This window comes from Rhinolophus hipposideros (genome assembly GCF_964194185.1).
Source record: "Rhinolophus hipposideros genome assembly, chromosome: 1".
NCBI lineage: Eukaryota > Metazoa > Chordata > Mammalia > Chiroptera > Rhinolophidae > Rhinolophus > Rhinolophus hipposideros.
In genome coordinates, this window is record NC_138047.1 from 106,905,607 (window position 1) to 106,925,341 (window position 19,735).

Below are 19,735 nucleotides of genomic sequence, written 5' to 3' on the forward strand. Positions count from 1 at the left end.
ATGGGGGCAGAGATTTCACCTATTTGTTCACTGCTGCATCTCTTATACCTTGAATACACCCTGGCTGGCTGGCTGAGTGGATAAGTGGATGGATGGGTGGGCAGATGGATGGATGGACAGATGTGTGGGTGGATGGATGGGTGGATGGATGAATGGAGGGATGGATGGACAAGTGGCTGAGTGAGTGGTGGATGGATGGATGGATGGGTGGATGGATGGATGGATGGATGGATGGATGGATGGATGGATGGATGGACAAGTGGATTAGTGGGTGGATGGATGGATGGATGGATGGATGGATGGATGGATGGATAGGTGGGTGGATAGGTGGGTGGGTGGATGGATGGATGGATGGATGGATGGATGGATGGATGGATGGATGGATAGGTGGGTGGATAGGTGGGTGGATGGATGGATGGATGGATGGATGGATGGATGGATGGATAGATGGATAGGTGGGTGGATAGGTGGGTGGATGGATGGATGGATGGATGGATGGATGGATGGATGGATGGATAGGTGGATGGATGGATAGGTGGATGGATGGATGGATGGATGGATGGATGGATGGATAGGTGGGTGGATAGGTGGGTGGATGGATGGATGGATGGATGGATGGATGGATGGATGGATGGATAGATGGATAGGTGGGTGGATAGGTGGGTGGATGGATGGATGGATGGATGGATGGATGGATGGATGGATGGATGGATGGATAGGTGGATGGATGGATAGGTGGATGGATGGATGGATGGATGGATGGATGGATGGATGGATGGATGGATAGGTGGGTGGATGGATGAGTGGCTGAGTAGATGGATGGGTGGATGAGTGGGTAGGTGGATGGGTGGGTGGATGGAAAGGTGGATGGATGGAAGGATGAATCAGCACATCCTGTTCCCCAGGAGGAAGGTCTCTGGAGGAAGGGGCTTCAACCTCAATCATTCCCAGGACCAATTCCTGCCTCTTATCCCTAAGATAGAAGCCAGCCAGGACGTGTGTGTCCCAGGGAAGGCACCCTCTGGAGGGAGGGTGCTCCAGGACCAAAGAAAGAGTAGGTATGAGCTCTGCGTATCCAGAAGCAGAGACAATCTGGTGTGCAGGTTCCCCTGGCACCAGAAAGCAGGAAAATGTGTGTCATCAGCAGGCGGCGCATGGCTTCCAGAATACTGCCTCCTGCAGGCAGCCGTCTGCCTTGTCATACTTAATAGAGGGCTTTTCAGGCTCAGCCTGGAAGGTGGTGTCAAATGAGCTGTGAGCCAAAGATGAGCCCCGCTCTGCTCTGCTCTGCGATCAGATGGTGCAGTTTGGGTTCAAGCCCACCTCCCCAACTACCCCCAGCTCCTGTGTGAAGCACTGCCAGGGGTCCACACTCTAGGTGTTCTCAGGTGCCAATATTTCTCTTAAAAAGTAGCCCACAATAAGGCAAGAGCTGATGTGACTTTCTTATTTTTTCCCCTTAAAATTAGTAGTGCTTATGCCTGTTAATTAGCATTTTCAAAGTCGTGTCCCTTGGAACTCTAGTTCAGAGCGGTTTTAGTAGATGTTATCCCAAAATGGGAGTCCCAGATGTAGTGAGTTTAGAAAATTCTGGGTTAAACAGAAGCAGAAATGATCTTTATGACAGGAATTCCCAGATCCTTTACTCTGCTAACGTGCAATGTGAATATTCACGAGGGGGAACTAAGCTTACATATTTTCCAAACTTAGATCCTTTTGTGAAAAATTTGATGAGACTTTTCCACAGGAGACGCCTGTGGAAGTGTGCTTTCCTGGAGTGGTGTGCTCCACGCCTGTTTACGCTGAAAGGTGCTAATGGCATTAGGTCTGACCTGACCTAGGTGGAGATGGGGCTGAGACACGGGGTCACCTCCCACATTCTCATAACTGACAAGGGAACGGATTAGACCAGGGTTTCCTAACTTCCTCTCCAGCATCTGTCCATCAAACACACTTCTGTCACGTTTCTAAACATTTCACATTCTAAAATCCATGACATTCCATCATCTGTTTCAATTTAGGAAAAAAAACGAGGTCTGTGATCCAAGGACCCAACTCTCTAGGGCTCCCTTTCTTCATGCAGGAAATGCAAGTGGGGAAACTCACAGAACTGTTTACCAAAAAAAAAAGTCAATTTTATGGGACATAGTTTTAAGAATTTAACAAAATAAAAGTCACTCATTTAAAAGAAAAATATTAATACCCTACCTCTCACAGATAACCGTGAGGAGTAAACATCACATACATGAACAGTGACGTGCTCTGTATAGAAATCACTGTTTAAATACTTTAAAGACAATAAAATATCTAACTAGAAATTCAACAGAAATCCCACAGCCCAGGTATGCCAGAGACTGCCAGTTCATTCCACAGCGATGGCGGTAACCTAAAGTGAATTATGCTCACCAGGGCTCGTGTCCTTGGATCAGTGTTGTGGAAGAACAAAATGTCCAGAGTCAGACAGATGCAGGTTCCAATCCTTGACCACTTATTGTCCATATGACTTAATCTCTCCTAGCCTCAGTTTCCTCATCTATGAAATGGGGACAAGTGTCCCTGTCCCATAGGATGGCTGGGAGAACCGCAGGGGGTATGTACCCAAAGTGCTTAGCACAGGCATGGCACGTATAAATCCTGGGTAGAGTTACACATTACTTATTCTTTGCCATTTTCTGTAGCAGGAACTACACTCAATAAATATTTAAGAAAGCAGGGAGTGCAGCTAAAAGAAACAGTTCTTGCCCTCAAGGAGTTCTTAGGCCAGTGGGGGAGACTGAGTCATCACCAAGCCTCTGTACCCCGTGTGGGGAAAGCGGGCACAGAGGGAAGTGCAGAGATTGGCAAGAGCTCTGGGGAAGCCTCCTCCACTCCAGCCCTCCCAGCGGGAAATGCTTCTTCTGAGATTAAAGAACCAGTAGTAGGAGAAAAGGGACTGCAGTGGGATGCGTGGGGACAGGCAGAGGTCGCAGGCGCCCAGCGTGCTTGGGGAATCTGCTGTGGCTTCCTCCGGATGGGGAACCCAGTGGGGAACCCGGGAGGTATGTTAGGTGCCAGCTCACAGGGACTCTAAGGGACTCTAACGCATGCATGGAAGGGAGTCTGGGCTGGTCGCAAGGTAATGAAAGGGTTTTCATCAGGGAAGAGGTCAAACACACACCAGTTTCTGAACTTGGACCTCATGCAAACATTGGGCAGAAGTAGAAAAAGGGAATCTGACCATCTTTACGTTTTCCTTAAACCTGGGGTTTCATAATAAGTGTCAATCAAGTTTGCAAAATGTATCAAGAGCCTTAAAAGTGTTCATGACTTCTGACCTGGAAATCTAGTGCTGGGAATTTGTCCACAGGAAAATATCCCAAGCAGGTCAAAAACGAGTACAGGGAGACGTGACCCAGCATGAATGACAGCTGTACAACCGCACCACTGATGGGCATCATTCACTCCTCAAGCCATTTCCACGAAGTTTTAAGAACTCACGGCAAGTGTTGAACAATGAAATGTCAGGTGAATAAGCGAAATACCAAACTCTCTATAGGGCGGTAATCCCAGGGCGAGCAGATCTTTCTGGTAGTAACTGACTCCCCCAAGCAGAGACTTTGGGGCGTCTCCACACCCCCACTGCCTCTTGCTCCTCCTTCTCTTCCATGACACTCATCATACTTCACGGTCGTTGCTCACATGTCCATCGGTGGTTGGGCTGGACACCCCTTCATGGCCAGGAAAGTCCTGTGCAATGCACTCCTCTCTTTATCCCCAGGGACCTGCCAGGAGGCTTACACTGTATTCAGCAAATGTCTGCCACGTGGGAGGAGAGGGGAGTGACAGACAGGAGGCAAGGGAAAAGGGAAGAAGAAAGAATGTTTGAAAAGAGAGTGAGAAGGAGAGACAGGAAGAGTGAGATTTTAAAAAATCATAAAGAGAAGGAGTGACAGAAAGAAGGTAGACGGAGAGGAAGAGAGGGAGGAGAGAAACAAAAGGAGAGAAAACAGAAACCTGTCTTTTCTGCTTTTACATTTCCCTGAAAGCCTCAGCTCGCTGCCTAGGAATCGAAGTTTGCTTCGTGCAAAGCCTGTACAATACAGGTGATGCTGAAAGACCTCCTCACTGGGGCCCACCTAACCCTCGCTGCTGGGCAGGAACCCTGTCTCCACCGCCTGCTGCCCTGTGAGTCAGGAGACGCCCAGGGAAGGGGAGGGCTTCTTCTCCAAACCTGCTATTATCTCCCTTCCAGACCCAACTGGGAAGAGAGAGCTGGGGTTGGCAGATTGCCTTTGTTCTCTTCACAAACATTAGGCATGATGCTGGGCACAGCTTACAGAAAATTAGCCTTTAAAGCTCCAGGCATTCCTACCCATACAATAGCAAAATAAACAACAGTCAGCCTAACTAGGAGGGGAGGTTCCCATCACAATGAATTTCCTGCATTGCTGTCTATCCCTGGGTAAAGGATTAAACCTCCCTGAGTTCTGCTCTCCCCACTGCATGGTAGAAATAAAACCTGTCATCTTTCACCTGTTCCTCTCACCATAAAGTCAGAGGAATAGAAAATCCATTAATGTCTGGGGAACCTCAGAAGAAAGAGAGGTGCTTTTCTCATTAAACCAAAGTTTACCCCAAAATCACTAGTTTAGCAACTATGGCTAGCTGGCCAATAGCAGAGAACTAATACTTTATTATAGAGACAACAGGGAAAGACGCTCATTACGTCATCAAGGAGGGGCCATTTGAGCTGGGTTCTGAAACATGAGAAATTCAGGAAGCTGACAAGTGGAGAAGAAGGGGAACATTCCAGCAAAATAAATAATACATACACAGACAGGCAGAGTGTTCTGAGAGTCCCAGGTTCCACGTACTGGCTGAAGAACGGAGGGCGGAGACGTGTGCTGTCCACGGTGCTGAAACACCATTGGGTACCAGGAGAGCAAGGTTTCTCCAAACCCTGGGACGCTCACCCCGTCCCTCTCTCTCCTATCTCATCCAGCCTTGTAGTTCCTCACTGCTTTGCTTTCTCAGCTCACCAGCATATTTATAATCTCTACATTACCACAGAACCAAAGCAAGCATAGCTTATGGTTTACAACACATGCAGTTGGTTTCAAGTACTTTCAATTCTTAGTACCACCCTTTCAATACTTTCATTCTTCCACCCCATGAAGTTGGGGGGAGGGCATGCATCCCCCATGTCCCCTGTCCTAATGCTTCACTAACGCAGAGGTCGGCATCTGTGGTCAGTAAATGGGTGTCAAAAAGGATCTCAGAGGTTTGGTCTTCACACTGAGGCAGCCGCTCCAGCGGGGGTTGGGGGGGGCTGGTGCGTGCAGCTTCTAATGAGGCTGCCTGATTCTCAGGGGGAAGGGGCTCAGAGCAACTAAGTGACCAGTCACTTCTGGAAAGATGAAGAATCCTTTTCTCTCCAAAGGGCAAGCCTGGAAATGAGTCTCAGAAAGATAGGGGAAGCCCCGTTTTTGTAGAAATGTGCTTGTTGTCCACGCATTAAATGCAGACAGAACCGCTTCCTCTTAAGACAAAAGAAATGTCCAGAGGTTTTAAAAGTTATTAATCCTTCAAACAAGCCACTGACGGCAAGCTCATGTTTGCAACTCAAAAATTCCACAGGACAGGTAGGTATACCTCACTTATGCGCGTGCAGCTCATACCACGGCACCAGAACCTCCATGATCCTGAAATCCATGGGACTTGCCTGCTAAATATTCCAATGAAGGGACTTTGTCACAATTTTCCTGGACGAGATCTACATGATTTCATTGACTAGAGCTACATGATTTGTTACAAACGCCCCAGACAACCTTGATGCAGACCCTCTGTGGTAGTCTGTGCTACTTGTTTCACAATTCTTCCTGCCCCCCACTTGCGTTGCCCCAATGTGGGTGCAGGGCTCTCCTGCCCCACTGACTATGCACATGCCCACGTGACTTGCTTTGACCAATAGAATGAGAGTAGAGGTGAGTGTCCCAGTCTGAGCAAAAGCTGTACGAGGCAGATGGGTTTCCACTCAACTTCTTCAGAGCCCATTGGCCCCCATGAACCACAGAACCCAATAAATGAGTCTTCTTCAGTCTGAGTTCCAGAATGAGAAGGCAGGAGGGGCATACCTGACCCAAACAGAAGGCTGAAGACAAAGCTAGCCGAGCCCTGCCAAGGCTCTGCCACCACAGACCTATAAGCAGTAGTAACTATTTGTGGTTGTAAGCCACAGAATTACAAGGCTGTTCGTTATGGGGCATTACTGCATCCAAGCGACCTGATACCCCATCGGGGTTCTGTGCCCGGAGCCCCGGCCACAGTGACTGCTGTCTAGGAGTTTTTCTAGCTCAAATACTTCATAATTCCATGACTTGGTTACTCCCTTTAACAAGCGGAGGCTCCTCCCTCCAGGTTCCCCTCGCAGATATCCCATCCAGCCTCCCTGCAGCAGCAAGTGCTGCCATACTGCACGCTCGTATTCATTCCCAGAAAACCAGCCCATTTTCCTTTGATTTTTGCCTCAGGGGACGGCCTGTCAGCCGGAGGCCCTCTGCCACACTTTCCAGGAAAGCAGCCCTGGAAGTGACGACAGGCCTGACACGGAATCTAATTAACACACGTTTGTTCTCCACTCTGAGTACGGGCCATGGTGGCAGTTTCCTCCTTCATGAATCAGAAATACAGGCAGTTCCCATGGATTGCAGGCCTTTTCTGCAAGCTCAGGCACATTTCCATGACAACTGCAGTTATAACGGGTGAGATGCGAGATCTCAGGCCCCACAGTACCTGCTGGGTATTCAGAAAGCACTCCCTGAGGGAGTGAGTGCCTGGTTTTCAAACAACACACCTCTGTCATGTGCCCAGGAGTGGGCAAGGCCTTCAGCTGCCAGGAGGAGGAGGACGCTGGCTACACTTGCCTTTATGTCTACAGACTCCGATGCTTCCTTGTCTCTGCTTTTCTCCTGATGTGAAGCAATCTGAACAGAAATCCTTTACCTTTAAGAAAAATCACATTCTTGAGTGCCTAGTAAGTATCAGTTCGGCATTACATGGGTTTCCCTTTTTAATTCTTAAGTCCCCTTAAGCAGTGGGTACGATTACTACAAATGAGGAAACTCAGAAAAGTGAAGTCACTTGCTCAAGGTCACACAGCCAGCTGATGGAGATGCATTTGAACCTAGTGCCATCTGCTACCTACAAAGTGACAGCCCAATGCTCTCTGGTGGTTGTCCCAGTGTTCTCTTCACTGCACCTGGTTAACGTGTCTGGGCCTCAGTTTTCTCCTCTGCAAAATGGGGGTGAGTGAGCACAGACCACACCTATCCATTCAGCTACTTATCAAGAACATTCCCAACACCACACACCTCACCTTCCCTCCTGACAGGATTGCTGTGATTGTGACCAAAAGGGAGTAAGGCATACTAAAGGGCTCTGAAGCCTGCAAAGGGCTCTCCAGCAGTAAGATATTAAACGTGAGACCTACTCACCGAATAAACATTGACAACGCCCCTGGGAGCCAGGTGTTTTCACTTACTATCTCATTTAACAAAGAGGCAGTATTGTCTGTGGGTTAAGGGCACAGGGCAGAGGCCAGACTGCCTGCGCTCTAACCTGGCCCCACACTTACCCATCCCGGTGCCTTAGGCAAGGTCCCCTCTCTGTGCTTCGGTTTCCCGTCTATAACGCAGAGTGCTGTTTTGAAAGTTAAATGAATTAACGCGGGGCAGCACTTAGAACAGTGCCTGAGTTTTTCAAGTCCTTACAACCTGCTCAGTTCCATCTTCAACTTCTCTAGCCTCTCACACCCCAAACCCAGCACCTTTCTAGAGCCGTAGCACCTGCTTCAGAAACGTCCTCCGACGCACCTGCTGATTTCCACCTCCCACTGCACCTGCCCCAGGGCAGGTATCCCTGCCTGTCTTGTCCCCCCCACTCCACAGCCAGTGACCTTTCTTAAACACAGTACAACCATGGCAGGCCTCTCCTTAAAACCCTTCAGCAGCTGTCCTCTTGTAGGACCAGTGTGCCCTCCTAGGCTCTTCCAGGCCTGACCACTGTGCCACCACATTCGTCTGCTCACACCACACTCCGGCTCCCCAAACGGCACGTTCACCGCCCCATGTCCTCCTGTGGCTGTCCTGCTGCCTGGCTTTCCTGCCACACCCGCTGTGCCCACTGATGCCCAACTCACCCTGTCAGGCGCAGTGTCCTGACTTCAGAAACATGCTGTCACCTGTTGGAATTCCCACAGCACGTGGCTTGCACCTCTGGTTAGCATTGTTTCATGACTTCATGACACTTGGTCTGCCAGCTCGTTTTTATATCTGTTTCTCCCATGAGACGGTGAGGTCCACAGAGCTTCGTAGCTGGACCACCTGTGGCAAAACACTTAACCTCTGTGTGCCTCATCTGTCAATGGAACTGATCCAAGCACCTACATCACAGGATTCCTTAGGATAATACATAAAAGTACTCGACACACCAAACATGGCCTATGCAATCCAATGTTTTATGCCAAATGTTCTGTATCTGCAAAAGTTTCCATTGTTTTTATCCACTTGTCTAAAGAGTCGATGACCTTGGAAAGTTTTTAAACTGGTTTAAAAGGTGCCCAATGATTAACTTTTATTTGGGAATCCATTTTGTTCCGCATGCCCAGAAATCAGAGGCAGCAAAAGCAAAAAGGAAAGGGAAGGAAAAGAAAAAACATGGAAAGAAAAAAATCCAAACATTGTACCTGGAAATTGTGCTAGATGAGAAATAAAGAACGGGGGCCATTTTGCAAAAGAGAAGGTCCTAGGTGACTTTGAAATATCTTCCAGAGCCTCTAGGAATAACAGTGTGGAAGAAGAAGGAACCCATGAAAATTCTGAGGGCAACAGGCACACTCTCACTGCATACAGAAGAGCTCTCCAATAACAGAACTGTCCAAGAGTAAAGCAGGCTGAGTGTAAAGTGGTGACCTCCCTGTCACTGGAGGTATGCAAAACAAACAAAAAAAAGGTTTGGAATGCCTTCACTAGAGGGGAGGTGCAGATGGAGGAGAAGCAATAGGCACTCTTTTCCGCTTCCTTAAACACCCAAAAGCAACAAATTTTACATAATTTAGAAGATTCCTTCCAACTTTGATGTTGTATAAGTCAAATAGTTGCTGAGATTTTGTTAAGGTTTAAACCCTAACAGTGTATGAATAGTGTATAACAAAAAGCACGCGCAGCATAATTTAGGGAGGTACAAAATCTCTCAAACACCCACTTGTTTGCTCTGTTTGCTCTCAGTTCTCAATGGAACTGAGAGCAAACAACGGAGCATCAGCTCCATTGAGTCTTCCCATGGAATTAACCCCAAGTTCAGACACCAAGTAGCTTCCTCAGTCAAGGTTCTGGAGAGATGGGGACTATGACGAATCCAACTTGTGCACGGAAGGTTCTTACTGTAAAAGCTTGCTTTTGCGTGAAAAGCAGCGAAGCCCATTAGTCAGTCAGCTCCGCCCTCTTCCCACTGCCAAAGGTCCACTAGGAGGCCTGTTTGTTTTTTTCTTTAGCTCCACAAACCTTTCATGCCATCCTCATCTCCTTCTGGGTGGCAACTACCTAAATGCTACATGTACAGATAGGACATTTGTTAAGGAAAGTCAAGTGCCAGAGTGGCAACACCTCACCGAGTGAAGCGGCAGCTGCCATCTGGTCTTCACTCATCTACTCACACAGCAGGGCGGCTACTGTGAGTCTCCAGCATGCCACAGTGCTCCTGAGATGCCCGGGAGAAGCAGGCATTGGCCCATCCTCCCCGTGTTCACAGCCAAGCGCACACACCACAGGTAGCGCGGCGGCAGTGCTCACAATCCCAGCCCCCAGAGGAAGAAGTCTCCGGAAGGAATGGCCACAGCTTATACAGAGGCAAAGGGCCTGGGCGGGGAGAATGTTCCAGGTGCCTGGGCCACAGTCCCAAGGAAGGAGTGGGGAAGTGCAGCCCTCTATGTCCATCGCCATCACTTCCCTCCTTTCAGCTGCTTATTTTCCAGACCAGCCTCTCTGTGAAGGATCCCACTTCCCATGCCATTTCCCAAGCCAGCACCACCAATTCACTTTTCTCAGAGCACAATTATTATTTGATTACTGCATCTCTCTAGGGTGAGGAATCTCAGCCTTTCTGTGTCCACGATGTACTTGCAAATACAGTAGTTTCTCCCCCCCACCAGCACCGCCACGGTTTCACTTTCTATGGTTTCAATTACCGGTGGTCACCCATGGTCCATAAAATATTAAATGAAAAATATTAAATGAAAAATTCCAGAAATAAACAAGTCCTAGTTTTAAATTGTGCACCATTCGGAGTAGCAGGATGAAATCCCGTGCCATGCTGTCCCATCTGCCCGGGACGTGAAGCACGCCTTTACCCATCCCATCCACACACACGCCACACACTAGGCACCTGTTAGTCACTAGGAAGCCATCTTGGTCATCAGATCGCAGTGTCCTGTCCTTGTGTTCACGTTACCCGTACTTCACTTAATAGTGGCCCCAAAGCACAAGAGTGCTGCTGCTGGCAACCTGGATATGCAACGAGAAGCCACGGAGCGCATGTTTGTACAGGAGGAAACACAGTCTAGCTAGGCTGTGGGATATCCGCGGTTTCAGGCATCCACTGAGGGTCTTGGAACGTATCCCCTACAGATAAGGGGCCACTACTGTAGTATAAAAATCTGCAGCATTCTTAAAGGGATTAAAGACCTAAAACACCACATGAGCCAGCAAACAGTACCATGCCGTTCCTACTGCCCTGTGACTGTGTCTGTCTCACGGGGCCGTGAATGAAGGCAAGCTCCTTAACCGCACTTGCTTACTTTTCAGCACTTGGCGCTATCCACTGCCCTGACTGTTCTGTTCTTTGCTCAAGGGGCAAAGCCCTCTGATCCTCCCTTTCCAGGGCAAGAGCTTCCTTTTACTCACAAACAATTAGACTCCATTCAACACCACTCTGCTTGTGAGCGCTCAGGGCTGCACCGGATAGACGTTACCAGGACAATTTGTAGACTTGGTGGCAGCCAGCATCCACTTTAAACGCCAATCAAAACTTAGCAGCACATACGCAGAGGAGTTTTTCAGTACACCACTGTGCTCACAGCACAGGAGCTGGGACCCCTGCTTGCTGGGATAGCTTGCATTTTCCTGTTTTCTACCAGCACCTCTCATACCTGGGTCCCTCACCTCCATCTCGGGGCCTTGCCTCTCACCTCCATTCCACCTGGTGTCACTGCGCATGACAAAGGACCCTAGGCATCTCAACTCCTGTGTGTAAAAAGGCAGGGAAATACACTGAGTATCTACAGATAGGCTGAATGCTACCCTCAGGAAGAAGCCTAACAGACCTCACGTGGTTTTTGCATATTTGCACATAGAGTAACTAATTCAGTCTGACGTGATTTTTACTTGATCTTTCTTCTTGATCAAACATCTTTACTGTTTGATCTAAAATACACACGTACACATACATTTACACACCAAGGGCATACACTCACACATACACATGTATTGAGAGAGAGAGAGAAAGAGAAAGAGAGAGAGAAATTGAGGTTGAGATTTCAAATCAGATACTTCCTTAGCAGCCTGTCTACCTTCCCTTTTGAACCCAGTTCTACATTCCCCCACAGGCCAGAACCTTTACATAACAAGAAGTGTCTTATGAGCCTTAGGAAAATAGGGGTATTATCTTTAGAAAATAGGGGTACTATATGTAGGCTGCCTTCCTCACAGGACTGCTCTGAAAACCAAGTGAGAGATCGTGGAAATCCTGTGGAATGCTGCCACACTACAAAATCGCACATGGTCAGTACTCATGGACTCCTGTTTTCAATAATAACTCCTAGCCATCATGGCAGACACTTGTCTGCCCCCCACAATTGAGCGGGCCTCCCCCTGGGGGCCTGAGTGGGAGCCAAGAGCTTCTGCACGGCCAGGAAGCCATGTGCCTTTGTTTGCCCAGAGCCACGCCCAGGAGTCCTACTCACTTCACCCCCACAGTGGGCCTGAGAAACAGCTCGCGCCAAGTTAATCCCCGGTTGTGCCATTAATTTTTTAAAAAGCCACACATGAAAGAGCGCCTTATAAATATTTGAAACAATCCGTGGATAGGCTGAAGCTAAGTGTTTCCCCTTTCTCTATCAGGCTACTTATTCTATTATCTCAGAAAAAGACTGAGGTGGAAAAAAAGAAGAAAAGACACCACGACCATAATCAACATGGGTAGGACGTTTTCATACCACAGCTGTCTCCCTGCCTTTGTCCATATACTGTGTCCTGCCTGGGACGTGCCTTCTCCTCCTCTGCTCAAGCGTCCTCTCTCCTATCTCCGAATTCACTGGCAACGCTGGGACCTTCTTCCCATTGTTCAGATGAGAAGGTTGAGGTTCCCAGGGGCACAGAGTGGCCCAACATCAAGCAGGTGGGACCTGGGGATGCAGCTGAAAGCTGTATCTTGGCCCTTTTTCAAGCCCCTGGGTCCCTACACAGGCCACACACACCATGGCTGTCAACATCATCTTAACAGCCTCTGGGGTTTGTTCCAGGACAAGCTGCACTCGGAAGCAGAGGTTGTGTTCCCACAATGCTGACTTTCCCTCAGTTTCTTTGCCTCTGGGCCCCCCTCCTCCCTCTCCCTCCCAGGGCTAGGTCCAGCCTCCTGTACTTCCCCTTATAACAGCCCCCACACTTTGCAGCGATTTCAGGCTGAAATGTCAGTCTTTGCTTAACTCTGGGAAGGCAAGGCCAAGCCCTTCTCATGCCCACGTTCCCTTGCACCGAGCATGGTGTCCGGCACAGACCAGGTGCTTTTGGTATTATCAACTTACCAAATGAGTATTACTGAACAGATTAAGGGTGCAGCCTTTGAAAAGCCACAGGGCCCACCCATCCATCCATTTAATGGCATTCTTGTTCCTGTCACAACATGTACATTACGAGCAAAAAAACCCTGAGGAAGCTGAGGGTCCTACAAACACGCTCCATCCAAGACCATCCTCTCTGGTTTGTTGTTTCTCCTTGAAACCACCAATCTTTCTGGATTAGGTGGGCTATATGCACCAAATGAAACACAAATGCCTCCCTGATCCAGGGCCCCTTCCCCGGACCTAAGCATAATTTTCAGCATCTCTCCTCCCCATGCCACTAAAGCTATTGCAATCACTCCATTTAATTCCCTTTCACACATGGGTTGACCACTTATTTCACACAAAGGACTAAAGCAGAAGGATCAGCCAGCAGTTCTGAAGACTTTACTAGTATGTGCGTAACCATCACTAAACTGTTTTCCCTCTTGGATGCTCAGGTTTCTTGGAAACTGGGATCCTGAGAGGGGCACAGACCTGCCATGGGCCACAAAGGGCCCCAGAGCTTCTGACTCATCAGTCACTGTATCATCCCACCTCTATCACCTGCCTCAGCACCCCCGCCAGGGGAACAAGGTTAGAAAGTCCCAAGAAAGGGATCTGCTCATACCATTATGCCAGACTCTCCTCCCACATTGCCTAGCCTGAGGCAGCCACATTCCTTGCCATCAGTTCTTAGCTAAGTACACTGTTCAGACATGGGTCACTTACACCTCCCCGGTCCCCATTTCTGAGGGCAGAGATTAAGGATGGCTAAGAGGTGGTCCCCACCATCAAGAGTCACACCTCTGCATGGGAACTCAGCAAAGGTTGGCTGGCAAGACCTGCAGCTGGGCCCAGGAGGGGATTTCTTAGGGAAGACACAGCCCAGAGTGGGAAAGGATGCAGGGCTGTTCCGGGGAGACAGGGGTGCAGTTCTTTCCCAATCTTCTCCGCACCTGCACCCTGGCCAGTGCTGCAGCCTCTGGGAGTTTCACGTGGACCATGCCTCCTTCAAAGATCGTATTGAGAAGACTCAATAAAACAAGATCTGCAATTCGCCGAGCAGGCAGGCGGGAAATGTCCGCTTCCTCCTCCTACCTAAGGCTGCCCTCTTGCAGGTGCCCTGGGGTCATCCCTGAACATGCATTCTGGGTAAATGAGAAAGCTGGGTCTCCCGTACTCAAACCTGACGCATCACCCTGGAGGGAGGATTCCATCAGGCCCAGAACCCCGCCTCCCAGCACCTGGCTGCCCTGGCACCCACCACCCAAGGCTCATGGGTCCACACCCCTCAGGAATGCGTTGGTTCCACTCTGGTGCCAGGCAAGGAGTGGGAGCTGAGGCCAGGTTTCCAGACAGCCACGCCCTCAGCTCCCCACCCAGAGACAAAGCAGAAGGACCAGGTATCCTTTGTTTCCAGCCAGACAGAGGGACACAGCGAGGGACACAGCAGACTGCTCAGCCTCAACTACCATCCCCACGGCCCAGTGTTAACCCTTCCCCGGCGACAGCCACCAGTGCCACCCCATTTGGTTATTTTCAGCTGCGGTGAGGAATGGGAGGGGCTGCTCCATCATGGCGCAGTCTCTAGGTCCAGACTTTCATTCCTTCAGTATGGGCGGGGAGTGGGAGTCCGCGGTCGGTCTCTCCCCTTTCTCTAACCGGGAAGAAACTCCGCCGCGAGGTCCAAGAGCTGGACCTTGGGAAGGCCGCGCTCAGGAGGCTCCAAGGCAGAGGGAGGGGATTCGGACCCCGCGTCCCTCCCTCTTTTGTTCAGCTCCGTATCCTCCCAGTCCACGCCATCCTCCAGCGCGTCCCGTGGGGGCGGGGGGGGCTGCAAGCCCGCGGGGAGAAGGACCCGAGGCTCCAGCCCCGCCCTGCCAGGCAGGACTCCCCCCACCCCCATTGTCCCCAGAGGCTGGGGGAGGGGGCTGCAGTGCGAGACCGGCCCCGCCCCACCCGCCGCGTCGCCGAAAGCCTCGGGGGCCGCCCCTGCAGTCCCCCGGCGGGTCCGACCCCGGCGGCGACCGCCCCCACCGCACAAAGACAGCAGGGCGGGCGGGGGCCCGGCTTACCGTGATGTGCGGAATGCTCTTCTTGCCCTGGTAAGACATGGCCCCTCGGGTGCCCGCGGCCCGGCCCGTGGACCTGTGGGCTGTCTACCGCGCTGCACGGCTGTCTGCGTCCCGCTCCCCGCGGGCGCGGTGAAAAGGCCCGGAGGGACGAGAGGAGGGACGGGAGCTCGGCGCCCGCGGCTGCCCACGCGCCCGCTGCCCCGGCTCTCGGCCCGCGCGCCGCCGCCCCGGCTGCCAGCACCGCCCGGCTCCGCGAAGGGGGCGGGAGGAGGAGGGAGCGCGCGGGCGGGAGGAGGGTGCTGCAGGCCGACAGCTCCTCCCGGCGGCGCGGAGCCGAACTCGATTCGCCCCTCTCGGCTGGAACCAGGAAGCGCTTCCTTTCCGATGCCCACCCCACTCCGCCCCCCGCGCTCCCGCAACCCCCCAGCCTCACCGACCCCCCACCCAGCGCACAGGCCCTCGGCTGCATCCCAGCCTCGCTCTCGCTATGGGCAAGGGCTGGTTTTCAGGGTTCTTTTCTAAGCCGAGACGGCCTTCGGATGGGCAGCGCCGCAGGTGTGCCGCCCCGCGCCTGGAGCCCCCCAGGAACAGCTGCGTGGGGGAGGGAGCGTGGGCCGGTACCGGGGACCCGCCCGAGCTGCTGCAGCCTTCAAGGCTCTCCAGGGCCCGGCCCAGAGACCGCCCCCTCCGCTCTCTTCCCCAGACTCTGATTGTCCGTTCCTAAGGCCACTCCCTGAATAACCGAGAACGTCCCCATCTCAGACTCCAAACCTTTATTCAAGCTGTACCCTCTCCGGGAATATCCTACTCCAGACAAAAGCCTACCCATTCTCCCAGACTCATCTTCGATGGCTTCTCCATAAAGCCTTTCCCCGCCACCCTCCCCACCCCCATCACGGAACCAGCCTACCAGAGGTCTCAGCGGGAGTCGCCCTGCCAGACCCAGGGAGTGCAGCAGGGATCCTAAAGAGAGGTCCTAATTAACAGCTGGCCTGCTCTACCCCCGGCAGCAGCTCCTCCGTCCTCCCTCCGCAAGCTCCTGGCATTGGAGCCACCAGGTCATCCCACAGTCTTTGCCACCAGTGATTGCTTGGAGGGCCAGAGCATTGGCATGAAGGTTCCCACAGCCCCCAGAACAGACTGGGGCACAGGAGGAGGATAAGACATCCTGGGTGCCTCCCAGTGGAGAGGGGACACCTGCCCCAGCAACACATGACCTAGATGTTCCTCCGGGAAAGGTAAGCTTAATGATAGGAGAGGGGGAAAAAGAGTTCAGAGGGAGAAAAGTGGGGAGCCTCAACAAGTCCCCCCAGCAGTGGACAGTGGACCCAAATCTCCAAGCAGAATACAATGCTAACCTTCTCTATCGCTCACTTTCTGCCTACAAAATCCAAACCTTCAGGCGCTAAAAAAGATCCATCTTCTTTACTTCTTCTAAGTTGCCACCCAGAGAGAAGGTGTGCTAGGAGTGGTGAAGCTCTCCACCACACAGATTGGGGCCAGAAGCCCTTACTTCCACCAGTGCAGGAGGCCACAGGTGCCTTGGCCTTAAAATGGACGTGGGGCTGTAGGTTCACACAGTAGAAGCAGCCTAGTATTCTAGGAACACTAGGCCATAATTTTCCCATTTTACAGGTGGGAAATTGAGGCCTACAGAGGTAAAATGGTATCTCAGGAGCAAAGCACATTCGCAGCAAACAGTATCTGGAAGCTAGGTGCCTGCACCCCTTGTCTAGACATCATTCACTCCCCTACACATTCATTCATCCTGGGCTCTGAGCTGGGTCCTAAATCCTTGTTGGTGACCGGAAATTGCCAGTGAGGACATTCTCCCTCCCCCCTGACACCTACACTCCCTTCTTCCTGGTTGTTAAGTCCTAGGTCCAAAGCGTCAGGGCGTCCCCAGTGGTCTGTCTGGCCAGGGAAGCTGGAAGGCTGGGGACAAAACCACGTGTGTACCGGGGGAGGGGCACCGGCCCGCGATTGGCCAAACAGACCGCTGCTTCCAAGCAGACTTCCCGGGTACAAAGCCCTGCAGTTGCTCAGCCTTGGGCCTTGGAAACCGGTGCGCCTGCGCCGCAGACACCCCTCCTTCCTCCCTCGGAAAGAGCTTTATGGGCATTGGGAGGGGAGGGAGGAGGCCCCCGGCACCCTCTGCAAAGCGCAGGAGCAACTAGGCGCGCCCCGGAACCCCAGCCCCTAGGTCGCTCCATCCGCAGAAAGTAAACCGCTCCCCACAGGGAGACCTCGCGGTCCTCCTCGTCTCCACAGTCCCAAACCTCGAATGTTTCCGGACACCTCTGCGCGCCAGACGCTCCGCCTTTTGTCCACTCCCGGAGAAGCCAAGGAGAAAAGGCAGAGAAGGCCAGAGCGATGAGAGGAAGGAGGAGTGGGAGAGGCTCCGGAGCCCCCGGGCGATGGGGACGTCGGTAACACTAACCGCAGCTCCAGACAGCTCCCGCCCTGCACAAAAGGCCCTCGCCTCTCTGATACTCCACTGCACCTTGATGGGGGGCCGGGAGAAGAATGCCCCCCAATTTCACGTATGGAGAAGCTGAGGTTCAAGAGGGAGAGTGCCTTAGCTGAAAACCAGAGTTCCCTGATGCTGGGCCTGGCTTCTCCGTCTGTGACCCTGAAGCCTCTCCCTCTTGGGCTCGGAAGCCTGGCTCCCCAGCGAGGTCGGCCACCAGAGCCGCGAGGTCGGCTGGGGGAGATAAAGTAGGGGTAGAAAAAAGGAGACCCGAGGCTCTCATATCTCGTTCCCTGCCCGCTCCGCCCCCCACTGTAGACCTTGCCCTCGCGGGGCGTCGGTTCAGGACCATGGAGAGATCCCGAGTTATGGGGACAGAAAGCCGCCCGAGGGACAGAGGCGACAGGGACAGAGGAGACTTACTACTGCATCAGAGCAGCCACAGACCAGCCTACCCCCACTCATGCAGGAAGCCCTCTCAGATTTCTATCCAGATCAAGCTCTGCTTCCTCCTTGCTCACTGATGCCTCCACAGCATTTAAGGGGAGATGGGCTAATAAAAATAATAAAACTCCACAACGATCACTTATTGACTGCTCACTACCTACTGACATTAACTGATTTAGTTCTCACAGTGAATCTGTTGCCAAACCTGGCCTGGGGTGGGGCTGGGGTGCTAAGCCAGGATCCCAGCACCCAGCAGGGGTGTGGGACCTGTGCAGTGCTCAGACCTCTGCTTCTGGGCTAAGCCCACAGGCTCACGAGCCCTTGAGAGCTCCAACTTCTGTTTTCCCCGGCACCTGGCCCTGACCCGACCCATACGTCCCAAAGCTGTGCCCTCTATCCATCCATCTGCCCCAGTTCCCTGGCGACCTCCAGCTCAAGGGAGAAGAGCCGCAGGGCCCGAGGCCTGGAGTTACCTCTCCTTGATGCTTCCGCACTGGGGGTGGGCGTGGGGGTGGCTTCAAGTCTAGGGAAGCTGGCGACCCGGGCTCAAAACCCCACTCTGCCTGCAGCTTGCCCTGTGAAGTGAGCACACCGGAGTCGCGCTGTGGGACTCAGGTGCGGTCCCTGACGATGCGGTGCTGGGGAGAGCAGTTCCCATTTCCATGTGCACCACGATCTAAATCTTTAACCAAATGCTTCCCCGAGAAAGTACAGAGGGAGCGCTCCGAAGAGGCTTCTCCCCGCTTTGAGCTGTGTGACCACAGGCATACCCCTGAACCTACCCCAGCGCCTGGCACATAGTAGGTGTTCCGTAGTTACTGAGTGAATGAGTAAATGAAGGGACGGATGCCGCGCGGAACTGCCCTTTTTCTCCGTGAAGCGGCGAAGGCGGACCCCTGATTAAATTCATCCCAGAGGTCGCTTCGCGTTTTACGGCTCCATGTGGCGGCTGAGCCAACTTACTTCCCCTCTCCGAACCTCGCTCTGCCTTTCTGCAGGAGGGGAGGGGGGACTGCATCTCGAAGGACCTTCCGTGGCCTCATCAAGTCTGCTGGCCAGTCCTGAGCGAGGCGCACAGCCTCTCCCACCCTCCGGTCCGAGGGCGTGGGGGAGGGGCCTCGTAGCTCCCCCGGGCCCGGGGGCGGCGGCCCGCCCCCCACCCCGCACTGCCCTCCGGCGGCCCACGCCCAGCCGCCTCGCGGCCCCGCCCCCTTCGCCGGCCCACGAGCGCCCGAGGGTACCTGGCCATTGTCCCGGCCGAGTGGCAGGTCGCGGGGCGCCGGGCAGCGGATGCGCAGCGCGGGCGGCCGCTCGTCGCGCTCACCCGGAGAGCTGACCGCCGAGCCCGAGGGCTCGCTCACGTCGCTGGCCGTGTCCTCGCTGCCGCCGGGGCCCGGCAGGCCGACGGCGTCCGGACGGCCAGCACCGCGCGGCGTGCGCGCCGAGCCGCGGCGGCCCACGCTGTACGCGTCGAAGTCGATGGTCTTGTTCTCGTAGGCGCCCTCCACCGCGGCGAACATGCCGCCGTACTTCTGGCGCGGGGTCTGCGCCGCGCTGCCCGGCCGCGCCAGGTACACGGGCAGGTCGTCCTCCGTGTTCCACGCGCGCCGCCGCTCCGCCATCCCGGCCCCAGGCGGCCGCCAGTCTGCGCGCCAGCCCGCCCGCGGTCCCGGCCACGGCAGAACGCGGCGCTCCGCGCTGGGTGCGGGCCCGCGGCGGCCCAGGCTCGACTGCGGCCCGGGGCGGGGCGGGGCGGGCCGGGGGCGGGGCCGGGGGCGGGGCCAGGGGCGGGGCCAGGGGCGGGGCGGGGCCTCCGGCGGCGGGCGGCGAGCGCCGCGGCTGGCTACAAAGGACCGGGGGGCGGGGACGGCGGCGGGGGCGGGGCGGGCC

The 19,735-nt window shown here is 53.5% G+C and overlaps 1 protein-coding gene across 2 annotated transcripts in view; it reads right to left on the minus strand.

The window, feature by feature from the left end:
* CRMP1 (collapsin response mediator protein 1) overlaps nt 1-19,580 on the minus strand; it is a 51,771-nt gene extending 32,191 nt beyond the window's left edge. Inside the window, exon 1 of one of the 2 annotated variants that reach the window (XM_081038171.1) lies at nt 19,087-19,580. In XM_081038171.1, coding sequence (XP_080894297.1) covers nt 19,087-19,467 — 381 coding nt within the window. In that variant the 5' untranslated portion in view covers nt 19,468-19,580. Of the gene's footprint in view, nt 1-14,928; nt 15,194-19,086 lie in introns of those variants that run through there. The other variant, XM_081038172.1, reaches the window with a different exon arrangement.
* Between the last annotated feature and the right edge of the window lie 155 nt (nt 19,581-19,735).